This window comes from Lithobates pipiens, unplaced genomic scaffold (assembly GCF_037356315.1).
Source record: "Lithobates pipiens isolate NorthernLeopardFrog02 unplaced genomic scaffold, aLitPip1_a1.2 Scaffold_23, whole genome shotgun sequence".
Lineage (NCBI taxonomy): Eukaryota > Metazoa > Chordata > Amphibia > Anura > Ranidae > Lithobates > Lithobates pipiens.
In genome coordinates this window covers 104,929,930-104,955,011 of record NW_027507785.1, presented here as the reverse complement: position 1 = coordinate 104,955,011, position 25,082 = coordinate 104,929,930, and the positions used below count along the sequence as shown (strand labels likewise).

Genomic DNA, 25,082 nt, shown 5'->3' with positions numbered 1-25,082 from the left:
AACTTTGTTGCATTTCATACCTTTTGTTATGCTGAAAAAATCCATGAAATCCCTGTGGCTGGTTTCACATATATGCGGATTGGAGGAGTTTTAAACCACACCCAATTCGCATGATGACATGTGAATGTGACTGGCTCTCAATGGAGCCAGTTCACACATGTCTGGGGCGGCCATGGTGCAGTTTAAAAAAAAAGACGTTCTGTATACATTCTGTGTACAGTACACCTCCAGGTAGCCATATTGCATTTTACAGAAAATTGCAGAGCTGCAGATTGAAAAGGAAAGGCAATTTTTAATAACATTCTATTAAAATATGACTTGTGTCGCAATTGTATATGCTAGAATTTCTTTTTTGCCATTTTTTGTTTCCACTAAACTATCTTGAATGTCTTTATATACAAGTTCATAAAAGTTCAGGACAGGTTTAACATGAGCAGTGAAAGCAAATGCATTTTATAAAACCCTCTTGCATTTCCAAAGTCGCCCACTGTGTCTAGCTGCTGCTATGCCAATGGCTGGTGAAAGGCCCAGCAAGGGGTCATTGTGTATAATAGTAAATTAAGAGTGTAACGATAATTGCTTCCTATCTCAGGATTGCACACACAATTTTTGTTTCAATAGTTGAGGGAAGTGCGCATAATAAACCATAAATCTAGATTGCCAACGACTCTCATCACACAGCAATGAGGCAAATGTCTGATAGAATCCATAGGGAAAGAAAGTATTGGTGTTACAATGGCAACCCTATTCACGGTCTCACCTTTACCATCTTACTGGTTGCTGGAAAAAAATTCCTCTCCCCTTGACTCTGTAAAGCCCTATGGTATATGCTGGCATTCTATAATAGGTAATACTTGTTTGACCTGACTACAGATGATCAGGTCTCTTTATTCCCATATTTGCCACTATCAACTACATTACTGAAATGAGGACACAAGGCTGGCCCTGCCACTTTAAGGCCCTCTCCTCCACGGCATGGCCTGTTCCCTGCCTGCTGTCTCGCGCTGTAAATGAACTGCAGATGAGAATATGAAACTGCCATCTGGGATAAAGAGAAGAGTATAGGATAAAGGGTGAAATGAAAGAGTTTTTCTTTTAATACTAACCTCACTTTAATCATTGCCAAAGAGCACGAAGACAACTCAGCATCCTCCCACCAGAGAGCTGTGGGCCTCACAAACTTGGCAGGCTCTCCGCTCTGCACATAACGGGCTGGTTGGCAGGCCCCATGTCAAAGTAAAAGTCCTCTCTGATACTGCATTATATGACCAGATCAAAACATGAAGGCGAGAGACGAGCGTAAAGAACGCCGAGTCCAAGCAAATACTGAGGTACTCCAATACTAACTTTACTGTATTATCTTCATGTGTGTGGAAAAAGAAACCTGTCAAATTAGTTCAAGTTTCAACCGAGGCCAAGAAACTGTCACCGATTGCGACGAAGCCACGAGATTTTATCCACAAATTGCAGCAGACTGTGCAAATCTCAACTATCATGGACAAATCTCATGTCAACTCCTTTCCACAATTTATAGTCATTGACTACACAGAATTCTAAATAGTGTGTGTCAATTTCCCATAAAAATGCACACACAAATCGCAAACATACAATACTATGCAAAAGTTTTAGGTAGGTGTGAAATGCTGTAAATTAGGAAAGGCTTTCAGAAACAGGTGTTCATTTTTAACAAAATGGAAAGTAAATGAACAGAAGAGACACCCAAATGACCACCCTTTGGCTTCAAAGCAGCATCAACTTTTCTAGGTACACGTGCACACAATTTTTGAAGGAACTCAGCAGGTAGGTAGTTCTAAACATCTTTGAGAACCTCAGATTTTCCGTGGATGTAGGCTGCCTCAAATCCTTCTGTCTCTTCATACCATCCCAGGCAGATTATGAGATCAGGGCTCTGTGGGGACCAAACTATCACTTCCAGGTCTCCTTGCTTTTATTTATACAATGATGATCGTTCTTAATCACATTGGCTGTATGTTTGGGATCATTGTCCTGCTGAAGAATAAATTTGGGGCCAAACACGCCTCCCTGATGGTATGGCATGACATAAGTATCTGCCTGTATTTCTCAACATTGAGGACACCATTGATCCTGACCACTTAATTGTACCGCTCTCCAGTCCTTCGTGAACAAACCTCCTTGTACAGGCAAATATTTTACATTTTGACGCATCAGTCCAGGGCACCTGCTGCCATTTTTCTGCACCCTAAATCCTAGGTTTTCATGCAGAGTTGAGTCGCTTAGCCTTGTTCCACGTTAGAAGTATGGCATTTTGACTGCAATTCTTCCAAGACGACTTCTGGCCAGACTCCCCCAGACAGTAGATGGCTGTACCTCGGCCCCACTGGTTTCTGCTGGTTCTGTGCTGATGGCACTGCTGGACATCTGATGTCAAAACGGAAGCAAGCATGACCTGCCTTTCATATGCTGCATTCGATATCCTTGGCTGACCACTGCATCTACAGTCCTCAACGTTGCCCGACCAATGGTGTCCTTAATGCTTTGAAATACAGGCAGATATTTATCCATCATGCCATACCATCAGGAAGGCGTGCGAGTGACCCCAAATGTATTCTGCAGCAGGACAACGACCCCCAACCCCCATCCAGCTAATGTTCTTTACGCAGACGCTGGTTCTTAATGACAAGGAGTCCTGGAAGTGATGGTTTGGCCCCCACAAAGCCCTGATCTCATCAATTCTGTCCAGGATTACATGATACAGGATTTGAGGCAGTCTATATCCACAGAGGATCTGTTAGTTCTCCAAGAGGTTTGGAACAACCTAAAGAGTTCCTTCAAAAACTGTAAAAAACTTACCTAGAATTGATGCTGGTTTGAAGTCAAAGGGTGATCACACCAAAATATTGATTTATATTGTTTTCTTCTGATATATTTTATAGGTTTAGGCAGGTCTGAAGAAATGCTGTATAGTACTGTAAGTCTAAAAGGCACACAAAAAAAATAAAAATAAAATAAAAAATGTAAAGTCTAAAATGACAATTGTAAAATGTTACATAATGCCATCAACAAATCGATCCCAAATAAGACTCAAAATTGTGCATGTCAGCGGAAACTACACTACCTAAAACGGTCTTTTGGCAAGGCTTTGAAAGACATTACAGCTCACCAATATAGAGTTAACAGTGAATGATGGCCTAGATTATTGCGCTCACTCCGGCATGCACAATGTTAGGCAATCTGGATGGTGCAATCTTTGTTTTTGTGTGTGTGGGTGCACCTGACGTACACACGAACCCAGTGCAATAATACACATGGGAGAGAGAGAGGGGATTTAAAAAAAAAAAAAAAAAAAGTTGAGTTCAGAAAATGGGGTGGCACCTTCTAAATGTATATGGAAATCACTTATACTAGAAAGATGGCAACCAAGAGCAAAAAATGTTAATGTCTGCCGGCTTTAGAGGCCATCCATGCTTTGCATGTCAGTGCTGACACCAAGTTAATCGTTACCCAAAAATAGTTCCCCACAAATAATGGTAGATGCTGCAGCATTACATAACTTGAAAAATTTCTCATTTGTTTAAATAAATACAATTTTACTGCTGCCATATTCTAAAATATATATAGAATTCATTTCTCCACCTAAAAGTGTAAAAGCTCATCTGACCGGTCTTTGCCTTTCATTAAAAGCCAGCAATGCTTTGGACTCAATTTTTATCACTGAGCCCCAATTTACACTGAATGAGGCTTTGAAAATTGTGCCATACAAAGGGGGACAATACAATTACAATACAGTAGGAATAGGAGAGCACTGCTCATGGAGCTTACAATCTAAAAGGGAGGGGGAGGTGGTACAAAGAGGTAATAGCTGCAGGTAAGGATCTGATGGAGGTGACCAGCCTACAGTTCTATGGTGGAGGTGGGGTTGGCTTCCCTGAATAAGTGAGTGTAAGGATTGCCCAATGGTGGACAGGGTAGGAGGTGACTGGACATACTGGGGCAGGGAGTGCCAGAGGATAGAGTGGCTCTGGATAAGTCCTGGAGGAGAGCATGGGAGGCGGTAACAAGGGGGTTAGAGAGCAGGAGGTCTTGGCAGGAATGGAGAGGACAATTTGGGCAATATCTGCAGATGAGGTTGTTGATGTAGCTGGTGAAGATGTTGTGGATGGTCTTGTATGTTATGGTTAGTATTATGAATTTTATACACTGGGGTAGGGGAAGCCAGTGAAGAGATTGGCAGAGAGGGGGAGCAGTCACCGTTTGGTAAGTAAGGTGTATTAGTCTAGCAGCAGCATTTATAATAGACTGAAGGTGGGGGCTTGAGGGGAAATTGGCCTGTGTAAGGGCAGGCCAGTGAGGAGGGAGTTGCAGTAGTCAAGGATGACACAGATGTCAATGCAAGTTGCACATGAAAAATCACCAAAAATAGTGCAGGAACCCTTTTAAATATCTGTGCAACTCAAAGTCGCACCAACTTGAATGGTTCTATAGACACAAATAGGATTAGACTTGTCATGTGATTCTAAAACGGTCAATTTGCATGACAAGTCAGTGTGAATGGGGGCTAACTAGGCAGATTATATGTCAGTAAAATGTGATTGTATCCAACTTTGTAAAATGTATCATCTTATAGATTTGGCCACAAACAAGAGTATCATTTGTGAACATGTTTTTACAGCACACTGGATGGAACCCAAATGGTTTTGTAAAAAATCATGTGGAGGACAGCAAAGTAAATGGAAGCAGCACTTGGAACTAAAACCTCTGATCATAAACGCACCCTGCTTCATAAAATAAATTATTTACACAGACTACAATTAGGCCAAGAACGTAATAATGAAATTACAACAGTAGCCTAAAACAATCCTGTACTGCAGAGGCAAATGTCTTACATTTTACTTAATTCTGCAAAGGTAGAATTATTTCCCCTTACTGGTTTATTACTGTATCTGTGTACAGGGTTCTCAATGCAGGACTGACGAGCAGCAGGATTTTTACAGGGGAGAGTGCTGAGCTGCGAGGGGCTGTGCCCGTTTTCTTTGGCACATCAATAATGAAAATGGGCCATGGTCAGCTTTCCCTTTTCTGCAGCCTCACTCCTTTTCAGAGCCGTTAGTGCGTGCAAATGCCAATTTATTGAAGGCTCCAAGCGGAGCAGAATTTGTTCCAAAACCTTACCCGGAAAGAATGTCTGTAGCAACAATATCCACAACAACCGTCTTCCCAGGAGTTAAACTTTCTAGTAAATGTAACATCTGACAAAGTTCAGGAAACATCTGGGAAATCTGCTAAATGAAAACGGTTCTTTATAGGGCTCTTTCATTAAAGCCCGAAATATAGGGCCCACCTCTTCCCTCCAGCTCTACAGATGATCACTTTTTCCCCCCAAGTTTTACATGACTACAACTTGGAATAGTATATATATCCATCTATATACATCTATACATCTATACATCTATATATATATATATATATATATATATATATATATATATATATATATATATATATATATATATATATATATATATATATATATATATATATATATATACATACACACACACACACACAAACAAACAGTATTTTTGAGAGTGTACTACACTGAGAGGCTGAAGAAACGTCATTTTTACTTGATAGAGACTAGCATAATGCAAGTGAGCCTGCTACGTACATCACTGTATTTAAACTAGAATTATTTTAAAAATGATGCCAGCAAGTACTGTACCTTTATATATTGGTATAAATTATATTATATTGGTATAATGCTGAACAGGTCAAATTTTGATCTATGTATGACCACTGGTTGAACAGAAGTTGATCTACTGATTTGTTCAGCCGCCCTGCTGTAAAAAAGCTGCTTGATCAGCGCTGCAGGTTATAGACCGCAGCACTGATCTGTGTATTACCGACTACTGACTGCTTCTAAAACGGACACCACACTGTTTTTTTTCATGAAGCCAGTGGGAAAGATTTCTTCATCAACTCAAACTAGGTGGATGGACAAATGCCTCCTGCTGGTACATTGCATTAAGACAGTGGCTTTTGTCAGAATACAATGATCGATTGCAAGCACTGATCAAGAAAAATTATCAGCATGTCCCTTCATATCAAATACTGCCAAGTAGGGCCAGCCATACACTGATCAAAATCCGGTCCCTGCTGAACCAGCTTTGAATTTTGATCAGCGTATGAACAACTTTTCTGTAGAAATTTCCCCTTCAGTGATGCCGGGTCCTCCGGTGCTGCATGGGTGGAATGAAAAAGTCCAGAAGGCTGCTTGACCCTTTCTGTCCTCTCTTCCATTCATACTCCTTTTCACAGAATGTAATGTGTTCTGTGAGTGGGGAGGGGATACAGTCCTTTATCTGCCTCTCCCCATGCATGCTGTGAAAAACAATGCAAAAGGGTGTTGTGGATAGAGGAAGGGCAAGAAAGCAATGGACATGCATTTGATGCAATGTTAGACCCCAGGCAGTTGGCCTATGCAGTACCAAAATACTGTGAAAAGGACCAAGATTCACTGGAGAGGGGGAGCATTTGGCAGGTAGTATATACTTCATTACATGCACGTTACAGGAATGAAGCCGTAAAGGCATCCAATGCTCCTCATTTTTACCTCTAAATCATTCTGCACGGTCTGAAATGAGAAATCAAAGCCTTGTTTCTACCAAGTCCAGCACCTACACACAGACAGGACCACCAAACTGGGGATCTGAGGACTGGTAAAAATCAACAAAAATGGCAGAGGAAACCAATCTAAATAGGGAATGAAGCAAAAACAGGGAGATTCTTTCAGAGCAGATCCTTGAGTACAGATTTCTCTCCAGCAAGTCATACAGAGAAGAGAACAGCACAGTAGTGACATCAAACCTTGTAAGATTTCCTTCTAAGGCATTGTGACATTGTAAGGCAATCACAATTCAGATGTATAGAGATCTTAAAAATAACATGTTAATGTGCTTTGCTCATGCAGGCAATTTTCCCTCCCAAGGAAGGAACCTATACTGTGCTGCTCAAAAAGGGGCCTACGCCTGTGTTTTTTTTTAATGGTCTAGAAGCAACAAAAACGTGAAGCGGAGTAAAGTAGCTGAGAAAATAAAGTTCCCATTCAAATCATGTGATACACCTCTAAGGTGCCATGCACATTGGCAAAAAAAATAAAAAAATAGATTCTACAGGCGTTCGAGTTTTTTTACCTGCCTGTAGAAGCACTTCTATTGTATGCTATGGGTCTTTGCACCTTATAACAACTACATGCATTTTCTGACAGGGACGTTCTGAGGCAGGAAAAAAAAAAAAAAAAAAAAAAAACACCACACACCACACAACAAACCCCTTCTTGATCGCATTTCTAAAGTTTAGGAGCGATTGACGTTTACAGCTCCTAAACGCCTGTTATCTCTTGTGAATGTCAAGTTTCAATTTTTTTTTCTTTTGCAGAGGGGAGTGTTAATTACTAAAAACGCCTGTAAACTCAAACGCTCATAAACTCACCTAACTTTGTACAATATGTCCTCAATTCATGTTTTTTATGCCATGTTTTTCCAGCTAAAACACTGACGTTTTTCTGCTCCTAGTGTGCATGGAGCCTAATCACATCGACAGAGGGGCTTCAATCACTTAGAAAAGGGGGCGCTCCTTCAATAGTCTGATGCATTGACCCGGACATACATTTTTCTCAATTACGAGGTACGGTGGCTCTCACACGGCTTTTCCCGTTCTTGTCAGCCTTTTTCATATTTCCTCTTAGTTGCTCTGAAAGATCAAATTCCAGGTCCTTTCACATGTTTTATTAGTGCTAGCCAATTTCCACACAGACCTGTCCAGAAGGATTTGTCACATCATTTATACAGGATTTCAGACAATGGTTGTTGGAGAACAAGTTAACAATGCACCGTTTGTGGGCTGAGCCACAAAATAGAGATCCAGCAAACCACGACAACCCACCAGAAATTCAAATTTTACTGATCTGACTACAGTAAACCAACACCTGATAGGCTTGTTAAGGGTTACAACATATTCCACATAATCACCGCCTGTACACTTGCCTTCCATATGAAGCCATTTTGTGCTGCATCTTACGAAGTTAACTTGCATAGCTCTTGTAACTTTATGGATTCTCAGAAAAGTAGATTGAATCACGGGACACTCAGACACATGGCCACTTTAAATTGGATTAAAAGCGGTTCAACCTTAAACTGCGCAAGAGGTTTTTCACTGTTAGAATGGTAAGGATGTGGAACACAAATCGGTGGTTTCAGCAGGTAATGCCACCAATTAAAAAAAAAAAAAAAATGTTTTAGATGGTCCTATTATTGAACACAATATACAAGGATATGGATATGGGAAGCGATGCACACATATTGCACAAGGTAGACTGGTGTCTTCAGTCAACCACTATGTAACAGGAGGCAATGTTTTTATAGTTTTTTGGCCAATAGCAGCTTTCAGTCACATTAGAAGCCAAACCTCTACATGCGTATCTGAAATACATCCAGATCCACCTTTTTAAAGTTGCATTCCAGACAAAACTTTTTCTTTAGTGTTGGAAAGAGTGGTGAGCGGTTAGAACCACGTCAGGTTTTTATCGTAGTCTACATGCACAATGGGGAAAATTCACTGAGAAAACGTTAGACAGCAAAAATCACATTATGGCTTCCACTTCCCTCCAGCTTTCTTTAAGTCTACTCGTGCTTTGCCCATGTGGGCGATTCACCCTCTCCAGGAATCTATACCAGGCCGCTATGCCCAGTGCTGTCACATGGAGTAAAGCACATGTTCCTCCTCTTTCAACCAGTGCTCTCAAGTTTCAGACAGAAAATCATCCGGTAATATTTTAACATACGAGCAACTCTGATTGCAAATTTGTACTCAAATCAGTTTAAAGTCATTACTTTCAGTGCTTGGAAAAATACAACAGTAAAGCTCTATTCGTGAAGTTTTAAAATCTACAAGTTTTCCATAATTATATAATGTCAGGACCTAGATAGTCCAATTAATTGTATCCCATCAAGCAGGCCCTATATTATCCAATGGTAACTCTAAAGGGTGTAAACCTATTGTAGTACGCATAATTAACTTTGCATGTAACTCCTGAGTGTCCTTTGCTGGGAACGCTGCAGAGAAGTCACTCTTCTCACTGCAATTAGTCCAGTAACATACTTCTATGGATAATTACTAATTCAGTACAAAACACCAACACCAGAGCGCAAACTATGGATAGCGGGTAAACTGCTGAAAGCAAAGATTTCTTTACGACATTGTCCAAGGATACAAGAAATGAAAATGAAAAAAATGTGGTTTAAAAAAAAAAAAATTACCCCCCGAACAAAAGCCGGGAACAACGTGGCAACATTCTTTAATGCCAGTTGAAGTTTGAAGTGAATTTCAAACCCATTTATACACTTAGATGAGCCTACTGGCTGACGACTGAGGAATGCGAGGAGTTAAACTTGTAATACTCACAGCCCTGGCTTTCATACAAACCATAAATCCAATGGCTGGAAGCAGATATGAACACCTGACTTCCTGGAGGAGTTATCCATATCCTCCAGGGTCTCTCCAATTCATCAGGTGACATATTTGACAGTCCCACAAGGCCCAAAAACCAGATGTTGGACTGGAGTAAACCTTTCCAAGCAAGAAACTACTTTCTATATTTATCCTGTCCAAAGTCTTTGCTCACCTTGAGTGAGTGTTTTTACAACACATACTGAGATTTTTAAAGTCCAACTCCAGCCAAAACCTATTTCTGGATATAGTAGAGAAGGTTTAGAGCAGGGTTTCTCAACTTTTTTAAATCATGTCACCCTCAAATTCTGCACGTCCTCGTTTTTCACATTCTAAAAAAGGAAAAAATATGAATTAAATTTTTTACAAACTGCAGCATCTACATATTTAGGACACCCAACTCTAGTGGTGATTTATGCCTACAAATCAAATACACCTTTGTACACTAGTACCGACTAGTATTTCAGCATTACTCTTCTCCTTTAGTTTATTTCCATCAGCTAAGATGACCCCAATGCAGAGGAGGGGGGGCAAACAAGGACACTGAGCGCCCAACGTCCTCCTGATTAACCCATGAGTTCAGCCTATCCTAGGGTCATAGACACCTAGGGGGAAAAAAAGATTTGGACACCCCAGATGGGCGTGGTCATCTTACTAACTCCTTCCCTTTATATATGTTTCTATGGCAACGACCCAAACACAGAGATGCTCCCCTAAGGAATCTTCATTACCCTGGGATCCTCCCATCTTAACGATAAACAAAATACAGAAAGATAAGCAGAGTACGCTAATGGGACCTGGAGAGGCCTCTCTGATGGACACAGAGGGTTTCTGTTAGAGAGTGTTAGAAAGATCAATGTACCACATGCAGCCTACCAGTGTCCCTGGATCACATAGAGTGGCGCTGGCAACAATCTCCTGCCACGGAGCTTGGATTTGAATCTCCCATGCGGCCACAGTCCCGCCTCCTAGACCAGCTTGTGGCTCCTATGATACACATCACACTTATTCAATTTCACTGCATTGGATCAGTGTTCCGTCCCACAGGAGCCATCTAGGAGACGGGACTTTGTTACAGCGCCGCCGGGCATTTCAGACCAAAGCTTGTGCAGTGTGCGACACACATAGATGGTGCAAGGATTTTTTCCTACACAGGCTAAGGTGCACTTTGACGCCCCCTGATTGTCCCAAATCCCCCCCCCCCCTCTCCAATCAGCAAAAAAAACAAAAAATAAAAAAGTTTTTAAAAAGCCGACGGGTTATAACGCTCCTTTTTTGCCATTAGTTCTACCAAACTTTAAAGCCCCAAAGTGTTCTGATTGATCTGTAGTACGATACCGTGTAGTACAGTTTACCTTTAAAGTGGTAGTAAAGCCGGCTTTGTGATTTTTACCTATAGGTAGGCCTATAATAAAGTCTATAATGAGGCTTACCTGTAGATAAAATAAATATCTCCTAAACCTGCACCGTTTAGAGCATATTCACCCTGGGAGACATCACCAGTGCATGTGCTCTGATGGTCCGCCATACGGTACCAGACCTACAGAGCTTTGTGCCAGAGCCAAGGGCTCCTATGCGAATGTGTGTGAGTGTGATTTAATTGCAGCTCCAGCTGCTCAGGCAAAGGCCGTGAACTAAGAAGAGAGACTGGGGGAAGATGGAAGCTGCGTCAGTGGCGACAGCGCAGTGCTGGAGAGCTTTATTCCAAGGCAAGTTTTCCAATGCATACTAGCACTTTATGACATTGCCTTACAAGCGCTTTTTTTTAAACTGCTGTGGTTTACTATTGCTTTAAGGCCCCTTTCATACAGATGTTCCAAAGGAGTCCACCTGTCTGTTTTTCAGGTGGGCATGACTGGACCATCTATTCTCCACTATGGAGAAGCGGATGTAAATGGACATGTGTCCATAAACACCTGCATCCAATTTCCTCTGCTAAAAATCGATGGACTCCCCATCCGCCTAGTGGAATGGATCTGGTGACAGTTGTTCCGTTTACACCCAATTGCCCATAGAGAGAGCAAGCGAGATCTGTCTGCTCTGCATAGCAGGGCGGACATGGACCTGTTATCCGTGTGCTCAGTAGGGATCAGTAGACAAAATTCCCCACTGAGCAGGTGGATTTGATCTGAAGTCTGCCCATGTGAAAGGGGCCCATTAGTACATCTCATACATAACATCTAGACTAGTGGTGGCTGGTGCTCAAAATTTTTTTTGGGGGGGGGGGGGCGCAAACTGAAAAATTCCGGAACAAACGCAGCCACTGTGCCCCAAAGACTGCTACTGTGCGTGCCATCAAAGGCTGCCACTGTCAACCCCCCTGCCTGCCCAGCACTCAACCAGTCTGTCAGGCAGTGGATGATGGCAGCGAGCGGTGGGACCTTGCAATGGCTCCTGTGTTCTCCGTGCGTCTCCTCCCCTCCTCCCTAACTCCAGGTCTCCAATTGTAGCACTTGTCCTTTCAGACAATCAGGTGGCTGGTAACAGACCTGTGTACCTGATTGGCTGAGGGGCGGTTCAGTGTTAGGAAAGCGAATGCGCTCGCGGGACACTTTTTTTTTAAAGCACCCCCCCCCCCCCCCCAGCCCCTGTAATTCAGGTGCCCAGCATTCAAAAAGGGGCCGGACTGAATAGGGGGTGGCAGCAGTGGATAGATTCACACATTGCATGAATCTATAAATTATACACAAGGACACATAGGGGCATTTTGAAGCAGAAAAAACAAGTTTTGACAACTTAAAGTGGTGTGTGATGCCCAGTGAGCAGGCAGCCTTACTCGCATGATACTGCTGGTTTGCTTTTGATTGAGGATAATGACAAAGCATGCACATTCTTTCTTCACAATTTCAGGAGGAAATCTAGAGTTACACTGCAGATATATGTGCCAAGCTCAAATTGCATTAATCGGGTTTACATCCACTTTAAAAATAGAAGTAAAGCTGGCAAGTGTCGCCGCTACACCTACATACTCCATTGACACTGTCGACATTTTCGGACATCTTGAATGGCTGGTCTAGAATGAGGCAACTCTATCACATGGGCATGAGAGTCAATTCAGACCAGCACCATGACATGCTGAGAATTTACATAGAGCTAGGAATGTGTAGTTTAGCGCACATTCTAAAGTAGATTGTGAGCAAGGTGGTAAGGTTCACGTCTCCTCTACAACAAGCCTGCCTGCTCCGTTATATTAAAGTACCATGTTAACGGCTTATTGAAAGCATCCCTTTAGCAACACACTTAAAAATCTATGTGCTGCCAATGAGATGGTGGACAACAAGTAGTTAAAATACAATCAAAGGCCCTGTATGACTGTCTAAGTCTCAATCCTCAGTTACCATGGGATGCACAAGGCTCAAATTAAACAAAAAAAAAAACCTCTTTACTTGCCCAGACTCATTTTTACCATGCATGGTACACCTCCCAGACACTGCAGCTCACAGTGGGAGGGTTTCAGCAACAGAGGCAGTGCTGTCAATTCAGAAAGCAGTGGGCAGGACTAGGTGTGGTCAGGTACCGCCTGACAAGCTAGCTGCTATAGGCTTGTAAATTAGAAACATTCTGATAGTCATGCCCCCAACATAATCTCTCATGCCACTGTAGTGCAAGCACAGCCTACACTAGGGTGGCCACTCTGCTCTAAATTCAGGAGCAATGTAGCATTGTTGTCACACACCATCACAGAAAGCCACACTGGGTTGACTTCACTGGCTGGATTATCAGGTATTTGAGGGGGTTTTGCAGGGTGACTAAGAAAACTTAAGCACAGGTGCATTTATAAAGAATTGCTGCAATACATATATTTTTAATTGGGAGGCCATAGCGCTACATTAAAATCTCCCAGCACAGTGAAGTCCTAGCCCTATGGGCCTGGATCAAGTTAGTCCATAGCAGGTGCTGGATGCAGATTTGGTAAGTGACCAATAAAAGAATAAAGTACGGGAAACCTAGAGCTTACACTTTCAAAGACATCAACCGTGACAGCTCCCATATTCCTATCCTGACAATTCCTACCCTGTACAGTGGCCTCCCTTGTGTGTGTTGCAAATGAGTTGAGAGCAGCTTGTGCGATTGCGGTTTTGGTATCCTCGCTGCCCTCAGTGGTCCCTGCTGCCAGGGGGAGAGGCTGCCTGACCCATTCCCTGATCTGCAGAAGGACTCTTAATTTTGAAACGCTGCCTGCTGGGAAAAGGCTGATGTCAGCCCTAAGAGCAGAGCGTTTGGAAAGGATAAGGGGCCCTTTGTTTTCAGCTGAACTGTGAAAATGAGAAAATGGCTCCAGTCTGACAAACAAGAAAACCACACAACTGCAGGTCAGGCCTCAGACCTCTATTTAAAGCTACAACATTTCATTAGTGTTGCTCTTGTGTCTAAACATAAAAAAGGAGAAAAGAAGCCATGCATGTCAACAAAAGATCTCCAAATACCCGACAGTAAAATCAATTAAAAACCCAAGTAAAAAAAAAAAAAAACGCATCAAGTAAACTTTAAACTATCATTGCTTTTCTATGGGAAGAATAAAAAAATTATAATATATTTTTTTATTAATAATAATAATAATAATAATAATAATAATAATTAGGTAATGAAGTACGCATTACATCAAATAAAACACTTGTACCAGGAAAAGCTGAAAGCACCAAGGAGACTTAAATCCAAATCCAAGGAATACAAAAATAGCCAAAGCTACAGCGTACTTGATTGCAAAGGCACGCTGCCATTCCCTGTAATCCAATATCTCACTAGATTACATTGCTGCTATAGGGCAACGCATTAGGAATGACTTGCTGCACAAAGAACGACCCCCACCTCAAACCAAAGAGCTAACATTTAACACACTCATTTCCTGTCAGATTATTTAATAAAACTATTTAAAGTGGAACCTGTTTTAGATATTAATATGATTATTAAAGTAATATGAATTCTGTCTGGGTAAAGACTGCTCAAACAAAAAGTCGGAGAAACTCAACATTTTAGAAATCATTGCCATTAAATATAAGGATCATGATATGGGGTCTTCCTAAAACTGGCCGTAGGTTCGTTTCCTAGAAGTTTAAAAAAATTAAAAAAAAGTAAAGAAAGGGCCTACCTAAATAATAAAATACATTTACAATTTAATTAGGTAGGACTGTCAACTACATAGGTCCCATTCACACCAGTGCAGCCCGATGAGCCTGTGGTTGTGCACACTGAAGTACGGCATGCAGTAGTGTAGTGCAGCGTGGTGCAACACAATCCAACACGTCGCACCGTGCAATGCAAATAGAAAATTCTTGAAATGTCACAAAGTGATTTCAGTAAAATTTTAACTAGGGATGCATCGAAACATAGGCTGCTGAAAATAGGGTTAACTGTTTTGCCAATAAAAATAAAATAGATGCAGATGCCATACTGCGCACCACTGACTTCAATGCAAAAACTCAAGCCACATTAAAATTACATGTAAACAAAAAAAAAAAAATCTGTCTGTTTTCGTATCGGACTTATTTCAGTGCATCACTAGTACCAACAAAAGAAGGGTGGTGCTGGATTGAAGTGTGATGCGCCATTTACAACACATTGGCACCGCTGTCTTGACGCTTACATACCAGTGGCCATGCATTAGAATGATCTTAAAGTGGAGTTGCATTAAAAAAAAAAAAAAAAAATGTTTTTATTCACCTCTAAATGGCTGTCGCTACAGGGTCCCTCGTAGTTCGCCTTCTTCAGTGCCTGTGCACTTCCCCTTGGTGCAGGAAGGGCTCAGCTCTGCCCCCTCTTATCCGGGACATGCGACAGGTCCCAGATGACTGCGCGGCCAATCATGGCACATGTGCAGTAGGTGCTCAGCTGTGAAGACACAGCCTGGTGCACAGTTACAATGCAGTCGCCGCCGAACAGAGAGGCAGATGAGCAGGGCTTCGATCCCCCGCATCACTGGACCCTGGGACAGCCAAGTGTCCGATTATTAAAAGTCAGCAGCTTCAGTATTTGTAGCTGTTGACTTAATTTTTTTATTTTTTTTAGAATGGGAACTCCTCTAAGGAAAATTGTATGGCTAGCTTATACCAATGGCCTATAGTTGTCCATGTTTGGTTAAAACATGCTCATTTTGCTTAAAGTGGAACTTAAGTAATTTTTTCATCATCTTTCCAGCTATGAAACCCTCTGCCTTTGTGGTTTTAACTTTGGATAGTAAAACTTTTTTCTGCTAGTAAATACCTTATATAGCCCACTTCCTGTTTGGAAAAAAAAAAAAAAAAGGCCTAGGCTTATGACATGCACAGCTCTCTCTAGAGCAGTGGTCATCAACCCTGTCCTCAGGGCTCAACAACAGGCCAGGTTTGCAAGATAACTGAAATACATCACAGGTGATATCATGTGTTGCTCAGTGATTGCTGTATTCTAGCCTGCATCTCCCCAAGGTAATACATTAAACCTGGCCTGTTAGTGGGCCCTGAGGACAGGGTTGATGACCACTGCTCTAGAGAGATTCTTCCAGGAAGGGAAAGGCTGCAAGTCATAAGAGGGCCAATGAGAGCTGCAGAACTGGGGTGTGCCTATGTGTAAATCAAGCAAGTGAACAGACAGCAGCTTCAACTGCCCACAGTTAAAATTATTGCAGCCAGACTCAGTAGAGGGAGATTTCTTCAGCTTATTTGGCAAAAACAGAATCACAGTATATATAAAATAAGCAAAATTAAAAAATAAAAATGAAAGATTTAGAAATGGCTTTTTTTTGGATAGTCCGGGATGGTTTGCCTGTGTACAGAGTCTGCAGCCATTTTGTTTGTGGCCATTGCATTTTGACAACCACTGGTGGCAGCTGTCATAATACCCGAAGACCACAATTGCCTTCTCCTTCGATAAAGGTCTGCGATTTATGAATATCTGAGGAACAAAGTAAATGTAGGTTTATGTAGGTGTAACAGAAACCGTATTCTCACACACACACACACTCACTCACTCACGCCATTTGTCATGTTACAAAGTTGCATTTTATTAATGCAATGATATAGATCTATACTGATTTACAATTTCCAATACCATGCCTCTACCCAGCACGTCATTTTCATAGCAAATAGTCGGAGTGATTTGTTTTCTCACTCTGTCAAACTCCGAAAAGGTAAAAATCCGGCCAAACAGACCTTGCTGCATTAACAATGCTGCACATTAATCTTTATCTCGACAAGATGAATGGACTCAAATCTGTAAATCTCCTTCTCCAGACAAAGCCGCTATTAATCCCGCAAACACCTGGAATTAATCATAGTACACCCCATGTATAATAACTGTCAAATGTTGTCATTTTCTTTCATTGACACGTAGCTCTGGATGAAGATTTCATTCCCATAGACGAAACAGACCTTGCATTCGCCTACAGCGATTACACTAGCAGCCCCTTGAGAAGTCTTACTTCATTATAAAACTAAGCTGGGCTTAATTCACCAAAAACGCATGAAACTAGGCGTTTCAGCCAATCCAGCTTCAGGCCTGCACTGCAGGAGTGACAGGAACATATCAGACTGGTTGATGTTGGGGGAATGATGGCAATCACATGACACAGACGATCCAATTGGCTCTGTGCCTTTAACAGAGGCCCTCTGCTGTCTAGTGACTGTGGGAGCAGCAGCTTTGTGTGCACAGACACAGTAACCAGACAGCTATGTCCACCCTGCCCAATAGCAGTGAGCAGGTAATACGAGAAAAATTGGGGGAAGAGTCTCTCAGTTGTCAAAAATTTAATAGACCAGGGGAGATTGCTGCACCAACATCGCTTGTTGGTACGGCGATGTGCCAGTGTGTACACAGCATTAGGCCCTCACAGTATATTAGCAACTTTGCAAGCCTGATTATATACACATTGAGGGATGAAAGCAAGCCTAAAATGCATTCACTTGTTTAAGATGGGCAAGGAGGACATGTTGAGCTAGTCCGTCAGAACGACAGCTGAAATCAGATGATCCAAGACTCTACCGTTCCTTCAGCATACACCCAAGCACGGTGGCAAAGACCAAGCCCTGTTTAACAAAAGTGCGGCTTTGAAATTGCACTGAAGATGCACAATTTCAAAGCCATAGATCAGTGCGATTCGCATCTCCAATTTCATTGCCGCATACAACTTCGTTTAACAGAAGTCTATGCAAGTTGCAATGAAATCAGTATAAAGTAGTGCAGGAACCTTTTCCAGAGACAATACGACATGAGTCGTAATTTGAACAGTTCCATTGCCAGCAGTGGGTGGGATTTGGAACGCTCAAATCACTTGACAAGTCACACTGGTGTGAACGTGGGCTTTGTGTGAAACTTTGTGCTTATCCTTTGTTGTGCTTTATAGATTTTAGCACCTAAGGCCTCATGCACACTGCTGCTTCTAAACTCATTTAGGAGATTTTTGGCTTCTTGCTGTGGCCAAAATGTTCCTATCCCGAACGCGATTCTTCCACGATCAGGAGAGAAACATTGAAGCTCACCTAAACATGGCAGCTCCTAAACTCAGCTAAAAGCCTGTGTGTACATTGACACATAGGCTTTTATGGTGTGGGTTTTCGGCAAAAAGACGCTGTCGCGTAGGCTAGTGTACACGAGGCCTTGGTATTTTTATGCCAAATCCCCCGAACTCAACTCAAAAAAATATGCTAAACTCACCTATACTGGTTTGAAAAAAAAAAAAAAAAAAAAAAAATGCAGCTTAGGCAGCAAGGTTAACTTAGATTTTCTCCTGTATGGATACATTTAAAAAAATTGGGCCAACAATTTTTTAATTCAAAAGTGTATTTTTTCCCCAAAAAAAGTGCGCTTGTAAGACTGCTGCGCAAATACGGTGTGACAAAGTATTGCAACATCCGCCATTTTATTCTCTAGGGTGTTAGGAAAAAAAAAAAAAGTATAATGTTTGGGGGATCTAAGTAATTTTCTAGCAAAACAATTTTTTACTTGTAAACACCATATCTAAAAGAGGCCCGGTCCTTAAGTGGTTAAGGATCCCAGACCCAAATACACAATACACCTCCTGCCCGGTCTAGGACGAGTTAATGCCTCATTAACCCTCTTCCTTGCCATTTCAATCCTCAGCTTGTTTCCTTCTTCGAGACACATGGCAAAGGAATGTCAACAGTTGCGTAAAGCACAAAATATAAATAAGACTCTTTTGGTTGTGAGCCCTTATTGTTTCACTACCTTGGGCTCTGGCTGGCCAATTTGTAACACATTCCTGGCCTGCAGACTGCCGGCCCAGGCGGTGACTAACACAGCCATGATTTATTAAAAGGACAAATAAAACACTGCCTGTCTTATGATGGATGTGAGCAGGCCAGAAGAAGAGGAATGCCTGGAATGTAGCTCAGTGCTTGGAACTCAGACAGCCAAGCACAGTTCTCAGTTATCAAATGACCTCTGATTGCTTCCTTCACAAAGGAATGAGAGGCATCCTGACATCCAACTCCTTGCCAGCAAGACAAAGAAACAAACATTCACAGGCCGCATGCAATCCCCTTGGCCTGGTCTGGCCATTTGTTGGTGGTTTTTATTCATCTGCATGAAGGCTCTGTCAGAGAACACACACTGCATATAAACCCAACGACAACTGCAAGGTCTCCTTGTGTCAGAGGAGCAGCTGTGCTCCCACCCGGGAGTGGGAGGGTTGGCTCCTCATCAGGCCCAGCAGACATTTGGTGTAGGATACATTTACTGCCTGATTCCAGACACAGCACTAAGCCATGGGAACAGAATAGAGCCTGTATATACCTGCCTGTGCAATCTCATTTAAACCCTTCAAGTCCGCTAACATTTTAAAATCTTAAAGCTGCAGCAGAGTTGAAAAAAGCTGAATTTCAGGTATGCATTTTGCATAGTTATATTAGTTGTGCTTGGACCGATGCATGTATACAGGTCCATACCTGACCATTCCCTGTGGAAGCTGGGAGTCCCTGTAGTAGTCATCACTGCTACAGTGAGTATTGTCATCTTCTGGGTCGCACGCCAGCTACTCCCTGCCAGCGTGGGGGGGCCCGCTCAGTACAAGCGCCATTCCGAGAACACTTGCAATTTTCCCAACCCATCCAAAGTAGTCACCGATAGGACAAGATTGAGAATTGGGATAGTAACTTCACGAGAGTCACCTCCTCCAATCAGGAGACTGCCTTGAATTCAGAGTAAAATACTAGACATTCTCTGAATGACTCCTGTGTCAAATGGGTGGCGACACCCAAGTGAAGGCGACGATACAAAAAAAAAAAATAGTACCGCTCAAATGCCCCCTAAACCAGTCAGATCAGCATGTGAATAGACTGGTGCCAGACAAAAAAAAAAAAAAAAAAAAAAAAAGTCTGCATACAGACACCGACTCCATGTTGCAAGAAACTGAATGAGATGCATAAAAGTTGGCTTCAGCTTCTGCTCTCCACCTGTAGAGAACTCAGACGTGGTTCATCCATTTCAGGGCTTAAGAGTCCTCATTCACATTCTTGCAAGTTTGTGTGCAGATGGTGTCTAGCCATTGTTTTGACGAAGTCCATTAGAGCCCGACCCTCCACCCGTGGTTACCATGTAACATGGCTCTTAGCACCGGATCCAAAAGACAGCAAACATTAATTCCAGGTTTGGAATATGCATACTTGGATTGGTCTACCTTGGACTAAGTATGAAAAAAAAAAAAAAACCTGACACATGGTTCAACTTTAAAGCGGTACAAAACCCAGGAGCCTGCATTCACTATATCTGGTTTCCCACAGTACACGGAAATGCAATAGTTTTAGTAAACAAACTGCAGCAGTTAAAGCAGTCTTGTGACTTCTATCAGTGAAAAACCCAGTCCTCAGCCCTGCATGAGCTAGAAAGGACTTCATGGAAAGCAGGACGCACAGAGGTTGGCAAATTGCCTACTAAAAGGGTGACTTTCACCTCCAACAGTGTTGCATGATGAGCATTCTATACCATTTCTATTACAGGTATGGTCTACGCCAGTAATTAGACCTAGTACAATGGCACACCAACGTGCCAACCACTGATGCAGACATGCAGTAACAAGGCAGGAAATGTATCTGACCCCGGTGATAACAGCACCCACTGTAACACGGATGTTGCCAGGTCTGGCTTATTTTATTATTCGAATAACAACCCCTGCAAGGCGTGCACTGACTGCACAACAAACCCATTCAGAAATGTCAGAGTGCACCAGAACTTCAGCATGAATGAGCAGGTCAGATTCAAATTTTACAACCCACAAACCTCTAAAAAAGGGATATATAACCAGAAGAAAAGAAAGCAATTACAAATCATCTTTTTACTTTGGGCACTTACAAGTGAGCAGGAAACATTCGGCTCATTTTGGCGACATGGTCATTTTCACAGTCTAGTTCGTCGTCTCCTTGGTCCGGGTACCTCCGTTTGCTGGGGCTGATTGGCGGAGGGCCCGTCCGGTGATTGGCGAGTGTAGTAGGCATCTGAAGAGGCTGCATTCTAGGATCGCTCCGTAATGCCGCTTCACCTGTTGATAAATTTATGAAGATTTGTGAAAATGCTGCACAGCTATACTTTTATAGACTCTACATTTTTAAAACACAACTCAGTCACAAAACACTGATGAAATCTTTCCACTCTATTTTACTGTCGTAACATGAAGTCTTTAACCACTTAAGGACCAAGCCTCTGAGATTTGTTGTTTACAACTTAAAAAACGCTTTTTTGCTAGAAAATTACTTCGAACCCCCAAACATTATACATTTTTTCTGTATAACACCCTAGAGAATAGAGTGATTGTTGCAATACTTTGTCACACCGTATTCAGTCTTACAAGCGCACTTTTTAAAACAAAAACTATTTTTTTTAATTCAAAAGAGTGTAAATTTAGCCCAATTTTTTTTTTTATATTGTGAAAGATAATGTTACGCTAAGTAAATTGATGCCCAACATGCCACGCTTCAAAATTGCGCCCGCTCCTGGAATGGCAGCAAACTTTTACCCTTAAAAATCTCCATAGCGACGTTTAAAAATTTTTTTTTTGCATGTTAAGTTAGAGGTCAGAGCTAGAATTATTGCTCTCGCTCTACCAATCGCGGCGATCTCACGTGTGGTTTGAACGCAGTTTCCATATGCAGGTGCTAGTCACCTATGCGTTTGTTTCTGCACCCGAGCTCGTCGGGATGGGGTGAGTTTATAAAAAAAAAAAAAAAAAAGTTCTCATTTATTTTACTTTTGTTTGTTATTCCTATTACAAGGAATGTAAACATCCCTTGTAATAGAAAAAAAAAGCATGACAGGACCTCTTAAATATGAGATCTGGGGTCAAAAAGACCTCAAATCTCATATTTGCATTAAAATGCAATTAGAAAGGGGCCTTTTTTATTTATTTTTATTAACTGTTGACACCACTACAACTTATCCACTCCCTTATTTTGCCTTGACAAATGTAACTCCCTCATTGGCCTACCTCTGTCAGCTATCCCCTCTTCAAGCCATCAAGAATGCTGGTGCCAGCCTGGTCCACCTTACCAACCAATTCAGTGCCCGCCACCCCTCTGCCAATACCTCAACTGGTTTCTCATTGTCCAATGAATAAAGCCTACAAAACATTTACAATGCTGCCCCAAGCTACATCACCAATGTTCTCTCCAAATATCACCCAAACCATCCTCTCCGCTCCTCCCAAGACCTTCTGCCCTCTAGCTCCCTCGTCGTCTCCTCCCATGCTCACCTCTAGGACTTCTCCAGAGCCTCTCCCATTCTCTGGAACTCACTACCCAAATCTGTCTGGTTATCTCCTACTCTGTCCACTTTTAGGCGATCCCCGAAAACTCATCTCCTCGCCCATCTGCCTCCAGCTAACAATCAAATCTTCTACTTCCCAGTTACTACTTTTTGTTTCACCAGCATCTCCCTTTTAGATTGTAAGTTTGCAGGAGCAGGGCCCTTCTAACCCCCTTGTATTGTTGGTGTATAGTCTTCCTTCATATTGTAAAGCGCTGTGCAAACTATTGGTGCTATACAAATCCTGAACTCTACATTAAAATATATAAAGCTTACTAGGAAAAAGCCCCCTTCAGTTCCCCCCTTTAAGCAGAAACCCTTGGTGTCTCAGCTGATACAAAATTTCACTGAGAAGGCCGGCTGTTTCCCATGGCACGTATCCCTTTTCCTTTCACGAATCCTAAGGTCGCCCTGCTACTTTTGCTGATAGAGAATTCCGGCAGTACAGTGAGACGCTGCAGGACGGCAGCTGAAACAAGAGGATTATTTTACCCAGAGAGTGAAGTGACCCACAAACCACCACAGGGCCGGGTTTTAAGATCTGGCACGGAGAGCAGACTGGAACTTTCCATCGCACAAAGGCTGCTAGAGCCAATAACCAAGCCTTGTTCAGTGCCACGCTCGATACAGCTTTCCTAGTTTTAACAAGTCTCACCAGGAAGAATATTCGATTTCTAGCTTTAACAGCATTCACGGCAAAAGCGTAAACAAAACTCAAATACCGTGTTAACCTCTTACAAGCAGAAATACATTCTCTTGGATCTTGTTCTGCATTGATTTACCACGAATAAGAGGCAGGAGAAGCCTTTTAGAGGAAATGTATCATGAGAAAAAAAAAAGGGGGAAGTTGCCCATACTGATCTTAGCTAGTGTGCTGGTGTCTATTGCCTATATTATTTCTGATCACTTGGCTGTTCCACGTCAGAACGCCGAATTCACAGGTTGGAGGTCAATACCAAAGCCAGAGCATCACCATGATAGCCATGGGAACCAGGATTTCCAGTAGGGGGTTAACAGTGGCAGACTCCATTCTCTCTCCTTGAAAAGAAACCCGTCATGAGACCCATGAAGGCAGCTGTTGGCCGACTCCTCAAACTGCTTGAGGCCTGGTTGCCATGTTGACCTCAATACTGAGTTAACCTCTTTACACATGTAGGAGCTGGGGTTCTAAATGGGCTAGGAAGGCAGACAGGAGGTACTTCTGATCATGTGGCACTGCAACTGGATGAACTGTGCCAATGTCATCAGGCGTCCAAAGGGCTCCTGATCGTTGGTAGTTGACCGTAACAGCCCGGTCACCAATCTGGGGTGCTGACTGAGCACTTTTCAGAACAAGGCAGCAATGTATTTATGATGCATCTGGGTTTTAAGGCCCACCCACTTTATGGAGGAAAAAAAAAAAAGATAAACTATTAAATAAATGTATACATACACACACACACACACATACACATAGATATATACATAGATATATATATATATACATAGATATATACATAGATACATAGATAGATATATATATATACATAGATAGAGAGATATATATATATCTATCTATCTATCTATCTATCTATCCATACACACACACACACACACACACACACACACACACACACACACAGTTACTGATTAAAAAAAAAAAAACACACACACTATTAATCGAACACGAAAATTTTAATCGACTAATTTCAATTGTAACGCACATTAAAGTCAGTTTATATAGTGAAATACAGTTCTTACAACTCTGACTTCTTAGATCTTGAATTTTAAAAGCAACAGCAACCCTGGTCAACTCTCAGGTTTGCTAATCTGACAGAAGTTTGCTGCTTTTTCAAAATTCAACATCTAAGCAGTCAGATGAAGTTCTAAGTACTGTATTACACTATAGAACGTGACTTTACTGTTCTAAATACGTCTAAAATGCAAAACTCCGGTGGGTGTAACGTGCGCTTTCCCCCTTCTTAGTGTATCCTTAATGTGGACGAGTGTGGGGCATATGAAGATGGCGGTGATGGAACGTCACTTCCGTAGCAAACTGCGATGGGTCGCCAAATGTCGTTACAGAGGCACTTGGGGAACGGGGGAGGAGTCCGGTGACATCAATGTCTGATGTCACCGGATCTCCGACAGACCTCCCTGAAGCCGGCCAGTGAGGCGAGTACTGATCCAAAAAAAAATGTAACGATTAATCGAGGAATTAATCTTTAAAATTTCCCAGCCCTAAATATATTATATATATATATATATATATATATATACACACATACATACAGGTCATAAAAGGGGTTAATGACCCATAGAGCATGCAGATAAGAATGGTTTATTTCGCTCACTTTCCTGATATGCTTAGCTGTTCAAGATCAGTGTTTCAAGCTACTGATCAGCACATAACAGCCAGGAGGTCAGCAATGGTAGCTCCTGTCTAATGAAGCAATACTGGTCTAATACATTTGTACAGACTACAAGAGCCATGTTTAATTACAAGGGGAAAAAAAAAAAAAAACAAAAAAAAACAAACAGAGGATTTTAAGTGGTTGTAAACCCTTACATATACCCAGTAACGTGACTGGCCTCAGATGATACACAAATTAAACAAATCCTTCTACATGAAGTTTGTACCCATTTATCTGCAGTTTACCCTTCTCTACAGCCACAAGGCCAGAATTTATAAAGTTTGAGCATCAAGGGGGGACATCTGAAGTTACATTCTGCAGAGCTCAGTGAGGAGAGTGCCAATTGGGGGGGGGGGAGAGAGAGAGAGAGAGAAGAGAGAGAGAGAGAGAGAGAGAGAGAGAGAGAGAGAGAGAGAGAGAGAGAGGAGAGAGTGAGGGGGGGGGGGAGAGAGAGAGAGAGAGAGAGAGAGAGAGAGA

The 25,082-nt window shown here is 42.1% G+C and overlaps 1 protein-coding gene across 2 annotated transcripts in view; it reads right to left on the bottom strand.

Annotated features, from left to right (window-relative positions):
* VGLL4 (vestigial like family member 4) overlaps positions 1–25,082 on the bottom strand; it is a 220,231-nt gene that overhangs the window by 9,708 nt on the left and 185,441 nt on the right. For both annotated transcript variants that reach the window (XM_077452128.1, XM_077452127.1), the window contains one exon: positions 20,767–20,953. In XM_077452128.1, the coding sequence (XP_077308254.1) occupies positions 20,767–20,953 (187 nt within the window). The remainder of the gene's footprint in view (positions 1–20,766; positions 20,954–25,082) is intronic.